The sequence below is a fragment of the Scyliorhinus torazame genome, chromosome 9, assembly GCF_047496885.1.
Source record: "Scyliorhinus torazame isolate Kashiwa2021f chromosome 9, sScyTor2.1, whole genome shotgun sequence".
NCBI classification, from domain to species: domain Eukaryota; kingdom Metazoa; phylum Chordata; class Chondrichthyes; order Carcharhiniformes; family Scyliorhinidae; genus Scyliorhinus; species Scyliorhinus torazame.
In genome coordinates this window covers 234,008,367-234,022,743 of record NC_092715.1, presented here as the reverse complement: position 1 = coordinate 234,022,743, position 14,377 = coordinate 234,008,367, and the positions used below count along the sequence as shown (strand labels likewise).

Sequence of the window (14,377 nt, the reverse complement as noted above, 5' to 3'; positions counted from 1 at the left end):
GTTTATTTAAATAAATCAAGCAATTTATTTGTATATTTTATTCTTCATATTCAGCGTCTTGTTGTTAGTTGGATGTGCTGGCTGAAAGGGTGTTGAGGGCTAATTCAACAGTAACTTTCAACAGGGAATTGGGCAAGTACTTGCAAGGGAGAAAATTACAAGGCTATGGAGAAAGAACAGGGGAGTGAGATGGGCAGGATGGGCCAAATGATCTCCATATGTGCTCTATCATTCTCCGATACATCCTTTGTGGCATTTATTGACAGACTCTGGGTACCAATTCTTGCTGCAAGGAAATCTAATTTTTTGAACAGGAACTAACATTCAAATGCTTTTGACACTTCTTGCAAGTAAAAATCTTTACTGGAATTTTACATTGATTTTACAAATTCAACGATCAATGCATGTTATATGTGTCTGTATGAATCTGAAAACATTTCTCAGTCACGCTCTAAGATCAGTAACTTAGGTTCCCTTTCTTTACCTCCAATATTTGATCTCCAGCCCATAGTCTGCCATCTTTGGCTGCAGCTCCTTCTTCATAGACTTCATGAATAATTATGGCACCCTGTAAATAAAATTCAAATAAACAGCACTCAACATTAATTGAATAATTCAGATATATTTGTTCGGAAGCTGTCAAAGCCTTCTCTTTGCTCATTAAACGTGGACGCAGAGGAATGCACAGTGCTTTACAGGTCCAGGGACCCGCGTCGACGCTTGGAACATCTTACGAGATCTCCTGAGACAGCGTGATCTGGACCTCGCTGGGTGTGGAGTAATGCCCGTGTGTGTGTGTTGTGGGGGTGACATTGCCCGTGGGTGGGGGGGAAGAGACCGTCAAGCTCACTTAGAGATCGTGGCACCCTATCAGAATGGCGGCCCAATCTCTGAGGAGCATGTCTCGCTGCCACATTCAGCTCCCAACTGAAAGAATTTTTAAGTGTGAGTTAGACCGGGGAGAAAAGCAACGCCCAAGGCCCCAAAAAATGGCTTAAGTGTGGGTAAATACCGGTGTGGCTCGCACCGTAAAAGCGGGTGAGAAACACACTGCCAAACCGGTCCAAAATGGCATTCAAGACATTTTTCCGTGAAATTGCGCCGCTGAGAAAATTGAGTGGTCATAACAAATCTCTCCCTATGGAGTTCATCCAGTGACTACAATAATCTCTCTTTAGTTACACCGAGTTTATTTAATTCCAAATGTTTCATTTGTTTAACTTATTTCTTTCCAAAATCATAAAGGATTACTGAACTTATTTTGAATTTAGGCATTACATTAGGTTTCCAGTCTGCTGATAACTCCCTCATAATAATCAGTGCCAGACCGACCTCCTCTCTAGTCTTCTTCAACATTTTGGGATGAACTCCATCTGGTGCTGGATAAATTAGTTTTGAGCTCGAGAGCCTGTTTAAGATTCCAACATGATTATATCCAAGTCCTTAAGTTTACCTGGGCAATCTCTATTGGGTGATGGCACATTTCTTTTATCTCTCCTTGTGAATACTGAGAGAAAATAATAATTTAGAATGCTTATTATCTTGTGTCACCTTGGTTTTCAGACCATTTGCACGATTTACAGATCTCGCTTCTACCCTGACTGCAGTGCTTTTTGAATAAGAATTTTAAATTGAGGAACAGCATTGGGAATGTGGCCCCTGTATATACTTCTAAAGTAAAAAGGGGCAAGATTTAACCCTTTGTTTCACAATAACTGAGATTCACAGACTATTGACCTATTTTAAGCCTGGTTTGTGGTCAGGTGCGATGTTAAAACTAAAAATTTCAAATTTGATCCCAACTCACCCACTTCCAGGTTTAATGGAGAGCAGACAGCAAACCTATTCACAGGAGGCACTTAATCCATCTAAATATTACAACGAGGCAGGTAGCCTCTGATATAACCACAGAAACCGTACAGCACAGGAGGCGGCCATTCGGCCCATTGCGTCTGCACCAACTCACCTAAAGAGCTCCCCACCTAGGCCACTGCCCCATCCCACCCCACCCCTGCAACCCCACCCAATCTGCACATGCCAGACACTAAGGGGCAATTTTTATCATGGCCAATCCACCTAACCTGCACAGCTTTGGACTGTAGGGGGAAACCAGAGCACCCGGAGGAAACCCACAGACATGGGAGAAAGTATAACTCCACACAAACAGTCAACCAAAGTCAGAATTGAACCCATGTCCCTGGTGCTGTGAAGCAGCAGTGCTAATCACCACACAACTTTGCAGGTTTAACTCTGGCCAAAATAGAAGAAAATGTACTGGCATAAGGACATTTCAGAGTAATCGCAATAGGTTACATGCTTTCTTCCCAAATACAGTAAACAATGCAATGCATTGCACATCATATTCTTAACAAACAATACAGCTGATGTATGTTGGAACTGCTTTACAAAAAGGACAAGAAACATTTTGAAAAATGTGGGAAGAAAACGTAGGGGACAACCCAACAAATATACTCACCAATAACGTATCTGCCCCTCCAACAATGCTCAGCCCAAGTCCTGTGCGTCCTTTGGAAATTTCAATGGTTGTTTCTCGTCCAGGGATAATCGGACAAGATGACATGTCTATCGTTGATGAACTAGGTGTTGAAGCTCTGCTTAAACCTTTAATTATAATTAAAGCAAAATTCTATTCTCATTGCATAAAATGACATGAACGCAAACTATTTGAAGCAAAAATGTGTTTATTAATAAAGATATGTCAATTTGAAGAAACTCTGAAATAATATTTTCTTTAAGAAATGAGTTATAATTAAGAGCACGCGGGTTAAGGGGACACTCTTCAACATCTCACTTATATTAACGCACAACAGGCGATTGATGCATCAAACAGAACATTTCTCTGACATTTAGCAGGAATTTCACCCAGGACATCACGTTCTGCCAGATGGACATGCTGTATTTAGTTATCCTCTAATTTTGAGCATTTATAAGCAGGAAATACTGAAGTCAAGCAGCAAGCACTCACAAAGATTGGCACAAATACTGACATTTCCCTCAACACAAAGATCGGTCTCAAACCAACTGACGATTTTTACTACATCTCCCTTCCAGATTTCTTATACAGGTTTGTTTTTTATTTAAACTAACATATGTGTAAGTAAATCATGACAACGGTATATTTAGCGTGTTGTGAGGGGGATCGGTATTGTTGGGTTCATGGATTTTCAGGTAGAGACCGTGAACTACAATTCCTGACAAGCCTGCACAAGCACAGAGAGGGACAGGGAGGTAGACTGCGCATGTGTGAAATGGTGCAAGACAACAACCGCAGGACAGGGATTTATGGCACGAACGTTGCGCTCACATGACAAGCCAATCGGGAACAGACAGGGAGGTGATCAATCTATGCAGCTGAAAGTGTTTTTGGTAGCTCTGTGCTGCTAAGAGCTGGGCTCAGGGAGTCTCAGCAGTAGCATTTGTTCAGTGCAGCTTGGGACTTTGGAGCTCAGAGAAACCCAGGAAGCTGGGGGCAAAGGCAATCCCAGGAACAGCGGTGTTCTGCTCAGCACCGCTGGAGAACGGGAATCATGCTGGTCATTAGGTGCTGGTATGCAGCTTTGGCAGTCCAGTGGGGCAGTCTGGGGAGAATAAATGGAGAATCTGAGAGGCAAGCACCTGTTGGGGAAGTCTGTGGCTACTGAGGGAAATCAGACGCTATATCCTTGAAAGAGGAGCTGAACTTCTAGGTGAGAAAGACAGAGTTTTTAAAATGGATTTTTGTGACTTGTTAGTGATTGCTGACATCTTGGACTGAAAAGTTGCTGAAAACTTTGAATTCTGTTTTAATGGTGTTTGCCATTCAGTTTGCGATGTGTTCGACCACAGATGGTCTGTTAATTCATGTTCACCTCATGTTAATTCTAGGTGTTAGGGTAGAAAATAGTGTTGATTGTTTGCTTTGCTGACTTTAGTACAATAACATTTCTGTTATTTAAAACAGTGAATTTTTCTGGCTTTATTACCTTAATAAGTAACTACGATTTCAAATTTCATGCATTTTACAATCACTAATCAGGGGCGAAATTCTCCGTTATCGGCGCAAAGTCCGCCGATCGGCGCAAAAAACGGCGCAAATCCGACTTGCGCCACGGCGGAAAAATGGGTCAAAAGTCTCCGGCCCGAAATGGGCTAGCAGTGACGTGACGGGATCCGCGCTTGCGCACGTGGTTCACGCCGTGCAGCGTCATACACGCCGCACGGCGTGACGGCTCATAAGGCCGCGCTGCTCCCCCCCACCCGACCGGAACATCCGACTGGATGGCTGGCTGCAGCTCAGCCCCGAGGTTCCAGTCACGGAATGTGGAGGCGCTCCTGGACGCTGTGGAGCAGAGGAGGGATGCCCTGTATCCCGGGCACAGCCGCAGAGTTGCCCCACGCCACAGCCGGCGTCTGTGGAGGGAGGTGGCAGAGGCCGTCACCGCTGTGGTCCTGGCACCACGGACAGGCACCCAGTGCCACAAGAAGGTGAACGACCTCGTCAGAGCAGGCAGGGTGAGCCTCCCCCATATCCCCCCTCCCCATATCCCCCCCTCTCCTCCCCTCCCCCATATCCCCCCTCCCCCATATCCCCAAGTGAATCCAGCCCTAACCTTAACCTCTGCAATGCACGCGCAACCGATGGCATGCATTCATATACCTGCCTAACACTGTTGCCTTTTACCCCTGCCACAACCCCCACCCACCCACCACCCCCGCTGCAGGAGAAGCGCGCACACAATAGGGAGCATGTGAGGACTGGAGGAGGCCCCGCTGATGAGAGGCCACTGACCGAACACGAGGAAAGGGCCCTGGAACTGGCTGGCGGACCTGACGACCGGGAGGTTGCTGATGCAGAGGTCGGGGGCGTACTAGCAAGTGAGCTACCGACAGCCCGTCCCCATATCCCCCCTCCCCCATATCACCTGATCACTGCCTGCGTGTCTAACCATGCATGCTTCATTGTGTATCGCAGGACCAAACGTCCAGGCACCCATCCCCGCAGATGCAGACCGCCTGCAGGATGCCCCTCGGAGGCCACGGGAGACGGAGAGACCCGGACACTCCGGCATGCGACGCCCGCAGGATGCCCCTCGCACACCACGGGAGACAAAGAGACCCGGACCCTCCGGCATGCGACGCCCGCAGGATGCCCCTCGCACACCACGGGAGACAAAGAGACCCGGATCCTTCGGCATGCGACGCCCGCAGGATGCCCCTCGCACACCATGGGAGGCAGAGAGACCCGGACCCTCCGGCATGCGACGCCCGGGAGACGGAGAGACCTGGAGCAACAGGGAGACGACACCCCCGTCACGTGCGGGAGCGACCACCCAGCGACGAGGGGGGCAGCCACAGGCCCCCGTCACATCCGAGCCAGGACACCACTACCCAGGACACCACTACCCAGGATACCCCTACCCGGGACACCCCTACCCGGGACAGCACTACCCAGGAAGACGAAATACCGGACAGTGACTCAGAGTGGATGGTTGGAGACGAACCCCCGCCCCAAAGTGCCATGGACTCAGAGTGGGACGAAGAGCACGACACAACGCCACTGCTATCACCAACACCCTCCACCATTGCAGAAACACTCACCTCGGTTGGGCACTTTAGTGATGAGGCGTCTGGTACACTCACTGGTGCGCACAACACAGCCGTCCCGGTACAGCAGGTGGAGGTAGGAGCAGCAGAGGGGCCGGGCGGTCGGAGGGCAGCCCAGCCCAAGCGAACATCTGCCGCCCAGATGGATCCCGGGTTCCTGGAGTTTCCACACCCACTCACAGATCCGATGCAACCACTGACCCGGAGACGAGCGAAGAGGGTGACGGCCGGCTTGCGGCGGCTGCAGTCGCAGGTGGAGGAGTCCACCCGCGTCCAGGAGCTGGAAGTGGTGCCGGTCATGCGTGCCACTCAGGCCGACACCGCACGGGTGGCGTCCGCGGTGGAAGCAATGGGTGCGACGGTGTCAGACATGGGGAACGGTTTGCGAGGCCTGGGGCTTTCCGTGCAGGCGGCGTCTGTGGCCCAGGACACGGCTGCCCTCTCACAGGAGGCCACGAGCCAGTGCTAGCGCCAGATGGCAGAGGCGCTCAACACCATGGCCCAGTCTCAGCAGGCCATAGCCCAGTCTCAGCAGGCCATATCCCAGTCTCAGCAGGCCATAGCCCAGTCTCAGCAGGCCATGACCCAGTCTCTGCAGGCCATGACCCGGTCTCTGCAGGCCATGGCCCAGTCGCAGCAGGCCATCGCTGAGGGCATCGGCGCCAGTGGCCATGTGCGAGCCGGCGTCGCACTGTCACAGACAGGGTTTGCCAACTGGGCTCCATGGCTGCAAACCTGCAGACCCCTGTCGATACCAGCACGGGCCTCCAGGACTGGCAGCGCCAGATGTCGGGGGGGCGTCGGATGGCCAATCCATTCGCATCCCCCACGCACGTAGAGGCCTGGGGGCCATCGGGCACCCCGAGGGAGGAGGAGGCGGTGTGGTCCGTCCCGGGTCCCCCTGTAGGGGAGGTCCGGGAACACCGCAACACCTCGGACTCCCCCCTTCCGTCCCAGGTGCATCAGGTGGGCAACGGGCAGGACAGGCTGGCAGCTCGCCATCCCAGTCGCCCGGGCCGCAGCCTGGCCCATCTTGGCCAGGACGCCCCAGGAAACGGCCGCCAAAGGGATCCCGTGTCAAAGGGCAGGAATCACAGGAGTCCACCTCCAGTTCTGCTGTACCGTCTGGGGAACCACGTAGACGTAGTCAAAGGGCCCGTAAGGCCAAACAATTAGACACTGAGTAAGTTGGCATGGGTGCAGGGCACAGATGAGTTTTAGGGGCTAGGGCACGTGCATGAACTCGTTTGGTTATTAAAGTCAACGTTACACCTACAGAAGCTGCCTTTGTGCTCTGTCCAAAGCGTGCGGGGGTGTCATGTACGTTGAGCGCAAGTGTGTGTGTGAGGGGTGGTCTTACCTCAGCCCCAGGTGAGTCTGCCCCGTTCCCCCTGGGCCGCCATCAACATCCCCCCGGGCAGAGGACGTAACCGTGCGCTGCAGAGTCACAGCCGCATGCAGGGATGGTCCGGGTGGATGGTGGTACTGTGGCCATGGGTCAGACATAGTCCAACGATGTGGAGCCAGGAGCTCACCGCAGGGCGGGTTGTCATCATCCACCATGGCCTGCAATAGACATGCGTCCACCCGCAACTGTGTGAGCCCGGCCCGTTGTGCCGCAGGTGGATCGGCAATGGGGGGGGGGGGGTGGGGGGTGGTGTGCATGCGGGTGGGGTGGGTGGGGTTGGGGAGGGGGGTGAGGGTGCTGGGTGGGTGGATGGGTGGGGGTGTGGGTGGTCGGCTGTTGCCATGGTGTGCGGTCTGTGGCCATACTACCCGATTCCCACGCCCATCTAGTCAGTGAAGCGGGCGGCTATCAGTCTGTCCCGTGCGTGCTGGGCCAGCCGGTAACGGTGGACAGCCACCCGTCTGTGTCTACCCAGTCTGCCCTGACCATTGCCCCCATCCCACTCATCTGGGGAGGACTGCGCCTCTTCCTGCTGCTCCTCCACTCCGCCCTCCTCTGCCTGCGGCACATCGCCCCTCTGCTGGGCTATGTTGTGCAGGACGCAGCACACCACAATGATGCGGCCGACCCTATCTGACCGATACTGGAGGGCGTCCCCAGAGAGGTCCAGGCACCTGAAACACATCTTCAGCACGCCAAAGCACCTCTCTATCACTCCCCTTGTCGCTATATGGGCATCATTGTAGCGGTTCTCCGCCTCATTGCGTGGCCTCCGTATAGGCGTCATCAGCCACGATCGCAATGGGTAGCCCCTGTCGCCCAGCAACCAGCCCCTCGGCCAGGGATGGCGTCCCTCGTACATGCTGGGGATGGATGACCGCGACAACACGTATGAGTCGTGTACACTGCCTGGGTAACGGGCGCAGACTTGCAGGATCATCATGCGGTGGTCGCAGACCACCTGTACGTTCATCGAATAGGTCCCCTTCCTATTGGTGAACACGGTGCTGTTATCTGCAGGTGGCCGCACGGCGACGTGCATCCCATCGATCGTGCCCTGGACCATGGGGAACCCGGCCATGGCAGAGAAGCCCACGGCCCGGGCATCTTGGCTGGCCCGGTCCACAGGGAAGCGGATGTAGCGGTGCGCCATGGCATATAGGGCATCTGTCACTGCCCGGATGCACCGATGTCTGCGATATGCCGGACAGGTCCCCACTCGGTGCCTGGAATGACCCCATTGCATAAAAGTTCAGGGCCACCGTAACCTTGACAGACACGGGGAGAGGGTGTCCCCCGCCAGTGCCACGCGGTGACAGGTGTGCCAGCAGGTGGCAGATGTGTGCCACGGTTTCCCGCCTCATCCGGAGTCTCCTCCTGCATTCCCGGTCCGTGAGGTCCTGGTATGACTGCCGGGGCCGGTACACACGGGGCGCCCTCGGGTGCCTCCGTTGCCGTGGGTCCGCGACGTCCTCCTCCCCCTCCTCGTCCTGTCGGTCAGGTGTCCCTCCAGCCTGGGCGGCTGCCGCCTGCCCCTCTGCGGCAGCCTGCGCCGCCTCTCTGGCACGCTCCTCCTCCTCATCCAGGGCAACATGGACATTAGCGGCTGCCGCCGCCGCGGCCAACATCGCTGGATGATCGGAAAACATGACGTCCTGGTGGGGGGGGAACGACGACATGTCATCATTGCCCATATCCCCTCCTTCCCCCCAGCCAGGTGGCATGGACCGCATAGGTCCAACTGTTGGAGGCTGGCACCTGGCCAGGTGAACCAACTCACTTGCCCTCGCACCCCCCCTCCCCGGCACGGAGCCCCCTCCCCCCCCCCATCCTCCTCCCCGGCATGGAGCCCCCCCATCCTCCTCCCCAGCACGGACCCCCCATCCTCCTCCCCGGCACGGACCCCCCCATCCCCCTCCCCGGCACGGACCCCCCATCCTCCTCCCCGGCACGGACCCCCCCCCATCCCCCTCCCCGGCACGGACCCCCCATCCTCCTCCCCGGCACGGACCCCCCATCCCCCTCCCCGGCACGGACCCCCCATCCTCCTACCCGGCACGGACTCCCCCCCCCCATCCTCCTCCCCGGCACGGACCACCCCATCCCCCTCCCCGGCACGGACCCCCCTCCCGGCACTCCCCCGGAGCCCAGCACACTCTAACCACCCCCCCGCCGCACACACACACAACCCGAGACACACCTCTCCCCACACATTCAGACTGCGGCCACGCCATCGCCTGCCCAGCGGCCAACCCCCCAGGCCGTCACTCACCTCCACGCTGGTTGGCGTGAACCTGGAGCACAGGTTCACGCCGATGAAAAGGAGGTTTGATTTACGTCGACGTGAACGGTCATCACGTCGACGGGACTTCGGCCCATCCGGAAGGGAGAATATCGGCAGGCCGAAAATCGGCTGCCTTGCGCAGACCCGTGCCATTCTCCGACGTCAGCGGCGCCATTAACGCCCCGCCGACTTTTCTCCCTTCGGAGACTTCGGCAACCGGCGGGGGCGGGAGTCACGGCGGCCAACGGCCATTCTCCGACCCGCTGGGGGGTCAGAGAATGACGCCCCAGATAACAAAATTTGGGGATCAGGGGCAAAATTCTCCCCCAACGGTGCGATGTCCGCCGACTGGCGCCAATCAGACGGGCATCGCGCCGGCCCAAAGGTGCGGAATGCTCCGCATCTTTGGGGGCCGAGCCCCAACATTGAGGGGCTAGGCCGGCGCCGGAGGGATTTCCGCCCCGCCAGCTGGCGGAAATGGCGTTTGTTGCCCCGCCAGCTGGCGGAAATGGCGTTTGGTGCCCCGCCAGCAGGCATGGAAATGCGGCGCATGCGCGGGAGCGTCAGCGGCCGCCGACAGTTTCCCGCGCATGCGCAGATGCGCGTTGGGGAGAGTCTTTTCCGCCTCCGCCAAGGTGGAGGCCATGGCAGAGGCGGAAGGGAAAGAGTGCCCCCATGGCACAGGCCCGCCCGCGGATCGGTGGGCCCCGATCGCGGGCTAGGCCACCGTGGGGGCACCCCCCCGGGGCCAGATCTCCCCGCGCCCCCCCCCAGGACCCCGGAGCCCGCCCACGCCACCTGGTCCCGCCGGTAAATACCAGGTTTAATTTACGCCGGCGGGACAGGCAATTTCTGGGCGGGACTTCGGCCCATCCGGGCTGGAGAGTTGAGCGGGGGGGTCCCGCCAACCGGCGCGGCCCGATTCCCGCCCCCGCCCAATCTCCGGTACTGGAGACTTCGGCGGGGGCGGGATTCACGGCGGCCAACGGCCATTCTCCGACCCGGCGGGGGGTCGGAGAATGACGCCCCTGGTCTGGGATTGTAACAAATGGGGATTTGTGGATCCAAATCCACAGATTGTTGGGACTTGCTAAAGTTAAGATTAACCAGATTTTATGGTGAACTTCATTATAATTATTGAAAAGCAGTTATAACTTTCTCAACTGCTACGATTTTCCTGGAGAGCAAGATGATTTGCAACAATTAACTAAAGTTAGGATTAGCAGAAAAGTAAATTTATATTTAAATGCAGGGACTAGAAAAATAGGTATAATTCAGGTAATTACACAGCATCTGGGATTGGAAGGAGAAAAGTCTGACTAAGGTAGAATACAGCTCGAGTTGGCTAGAATTCAGTTGCAGATGAAGCATCGTGAAATAGAAAGGGAAATGCAGATGTTTGAAATTGAACTCCAGGGAGAGGAGTTAGCAAGCGAAAAAGAGATAAGGGAAGAAAGTTTCAAAGAAAGGGAAAAAAACTCGCAACGTGAACTGGCTAAAGAGGTTACAGGGTGAAATAGATGCTAGCTGTTCAGGTGATGAGCCAAATCCCATTTCAAACTTAAAGAGACTCTTTGCCTGGTACCTAAATTCCCTGAGGACAGAGTTGAGAGCCGTTTTATCTCCTTTGAAAAACTGGCTACAAAGTTTGAGTGGCTAAAGGACACAGGGACTCTTATTCTGTGGAGTGCTTTGGTGGGGAAAGCAATGCATGTTTATTCTAATCTTTCAGAAGAACATGGATTCTGGAAGGGTCCCGGTGGATTGGAAACACACTAATATGACGCCCCTATTCAAAAAGGGAGAGGGGCAAAAAGTAGGAAACTATAGACCTGTTAGCTGGACCTCTGTGATGGGGAAGTTGCTGGAATCAATCATTAAGGAGGAGATGACTGAACATTTGGAAAGACAAAACTCAATCTACCATTATCAGCATGGATTTATGAAGGTAAGTCATGCTTGACAAACTTGCTCAAGTTCTTTGAGGACATAACCAGCAAAGTGGATAATGGGGAACCTGTGGATGTGGCATATCTAGATTTCCAGAGGGTGTTTGACAAGATGCCACAATAGAGACTAATCCAGAAGGTGAGATCTCAAGAGATTGGGGGAGGAGGAGGCCATTTGGCCCATCGTGTCTGCACCGACCCTCTGAAAGAGCACCCTACCTAGGCCCCACTCCCCCCTCCCCACCCTATCCCCATAACTCACCTAACCTTTGGACACTAAGGGCAATTTAACATGGCCAATCCACTTTGGACTGTGGGATGAAACCGGAGCACTTGGAAGAAAACCATGCAAACAGAAGAATGTACAAACTCCACATTCTCCCAAGGTTGGAATTGAACCCGGGTCCCTGGCGCTGTGAGGCAGCAGTGCAGTCCTCTGTGCTACCGTGCTGCCCATAAAATACATTGAACGCCTTAGTGCACAAAAAGAGATGAACCGTACACGGACAGTGGGGAGCATTAGAGGCCATTGAGGTACTCATCAGTAGTAGCAGTCGAGGTCAATTGCTGGAGTGAGCCCCAAAATGCAGTGCCACGTAATTTTAATTCTCTCATAAGTTGCCGAAATCAGCGCATGCACCGTCAAATGCCATATCCTACCAACAAAAACAGAAAGGTTGGACAGCATCTGTGCAGCGAGCTGATATTTAGAGTCTCGATGACCCTTTGGCCAAGCCGAAGTGAACTGGAGATAGGGTCAGTTTTATACTGTTTTGGGGGGCGTGGAGCTGTAGGGCTGGACAGAGGGCCAGCGATTGGTGGAGATTGACAAAGAATTTGTGGACAGAAAGGCAGAAGGAATGTGAATGACGGTGATTAAGGCTAAGAAAGGAGCTGATAGTGGCACAAAAAGAGATTAGAATGTTTTAATGGCAGAAAAAAGGTGAGCAGTGTGTCAAAGGGCAACTAGGAACAGGGCTCCAAGTGGGATGGAGGGACAATCTCAACCAACCGCACTACCAGCCAACCCATTGCTCAATTCACTCCTTTTTCCACTTACTTAGCTACCAACAGTCTGTCAATTAGGACTATTACCGAAGAGTAATATGCTATGTCTGACCATCACACACTTCATGCTGTTACATATTTTAAAGCCTGCCCACATTGGCAGCTGTTCGACCATGACACTCGTACCATCCAAATAAACTGCATGGCACTCATTGATAGCCTCAGGTTCTCCTCATCCTTGCTGAAGCTAGCCCAGCTTCCAAAGTTTAAAAAAAATATTTTAAAAATTCTAATTAGGGGCAATTTTTAGCATGGCTAATCCACCTGCCCAGCTCATCTTTGGGTTGTTGGGATGAGACCCACGCAGACATGGGGAGAATGTGCAAACTCCACATGGATAGTAACCCAGGGCCAGGATTGAATCCAGGTCCTCGGCACCTTGAGGCAGCAGTTCTAACCACTGCGCCACCCAGCAGCTTCCACGTTTATTGAATTGCAGCAATAGCCAGAAAAAATATTAAAGCAACAAGCCTGGGAGTGAAGATAAAATGTTGGAAATACTCAACAGGTCAGGCAGCATCTGTGGAGAGAAACAGTTAATGTTTTGAGTCCAATATGACTCTTCTTGGGAACTGGACTTGAACCATTAACTCTGTTCTTCTCGCCATTGATTCTGCCAGACCTGCTGAGTTCTTCCCGCACTTTCTGCATTTATTTCAGATCTCCACCAGCATCTGCAGTATTTTGTGTTAGGGATTAAACCTGTAAGTAGTTTGCGATTCTTTTGAATCACACTGATGCGTGGCCATTCATACTGTTAAATGTCTGTTTGCCTGATCACAGCTAAGACAGTGAGTAGGCTGAAGTGTAAAGCCCCAAAATGGCATCAAATCTGCGTTACACGTTGACTGATGTCATGATCTACTTGTTCTGCATAGTTGTTAGGTATGCACGTGCTAACTCCTTTACAAATATGTCGGAAATATGCGGATGTGTCATGCTTTCCATATTGGTACTTTAAAAGTCTCAAATTGGTCAACAGACAGCTACAGCAGAGAATTTCCCATCTGCTCTTCATGTTACAGGACTCAACAACAGAAACTAATGGTTACATCAGTAGAACAGGGGAACCCTGGGCAGGTAAAAAGAGTTTTAGATAGGGGGTGGCACAGTGGCTAGCACTGCTGCCTCACTGCGCCCTGGGCATGGGATCGATCCAGGCCCTGTGTCAGTGTGTGTGTGGAGTTTTCACATTCTCACTGTATCTGCATGGGTCTCACACCTACAACTCAAAAGATATGTGCAGGGTAGGTGAATTGGCCACACTAAATTACCGCTTAATTGGAAAAAAAAAGAATTGAGTACTCTAAATTTATTTTAAAAAACACAAAAAATAAGTTTTGGAAGTGCACTGAAACTATAGTGCAATTTCAAGATTGGTACAACAAATCATTCAAATTTTGTGACTAATTCGTCATCCATACCTCTTAATGATGTTGCCACCTTCTCATCTACAGTAAGTCCTCGGTTAACATTTACTCACTTAACGTTCCTAGCGTCAATATATCTTTTTAATGTTACCAATTTCACTTTAAAGTCATTTGCCACAGACTTCCTCTTCTGTGCTTGACTACACACAAAACCTTCCCTGCAACGCACCGTTCTCACCCTCAAGTCCTCTTCCCTCCACTCGCTGCTGCCACCCTTGAGATTACTCTCCAACCTGACTACACCACCTCACCGATATTTGCTCTCCAGCGCACTTGGAGGTTGCTCTCTGGCCGACCTCTCTCTCTCTCTCTCTTTCCTCTCTCCCCCCGCACCCCCCCCCCCCCCCCCCCCCACCCCGCCTCACTTTGTGCCCTCTTCTTACGAGGGTTTGTTCTCAGTTGCTCGGTCCAGGCTTTGCTGGTCACTTCCCTCTTGGTTTCGGTTCTTACCTGTAGCTCCTGGCATCCACCAAGTGGCAAACGTTAGGCAGTGCAGGTAAAACCAGAATTTCAGCAGCTTTCTGAACTGACCAACATCTGCCACTAGATGTGCCTGGTCAATCTAAAATGAGTAAGGTGAGTGTACTTTAAAAAAATGATATCATGTATTGCATTTATTTGATATAACTTGTAT

The 14,377-nt window shown here is 52.8% G+C and overlaps 1 protein-coding gene across 18 annotated transcripts in view; it reads right to left on the bottom strand.

Annotated features, from left to right (window-relative positions):
- The window catches only part of LOC140429761 (multiple PDZ domain protein), a 488,055-nt gene that overhangs the window by 59,351 nt on the left and 414,327 nt on the right, over positions 1–14,377 (bottom strand). For all 18 annotated transcript variants that reach the window (XM_072517160.1, XM_072517164.1, XM_072517169.1 and 15 more), the window contains 2 exons: positions 2,477–2,622; positions 485–568 (listed from right to left, as the gene is read on the bottom strand). In XM_072517160.1, coding sequence (XP_072373261.1) covers positions 485–568; positions 2,477–2,622 — 230 coding nt within the window. The remainder of the gene's footprint in view (positions 1–484; positions 569–2,476; positions 2,623–14,377) is intronic.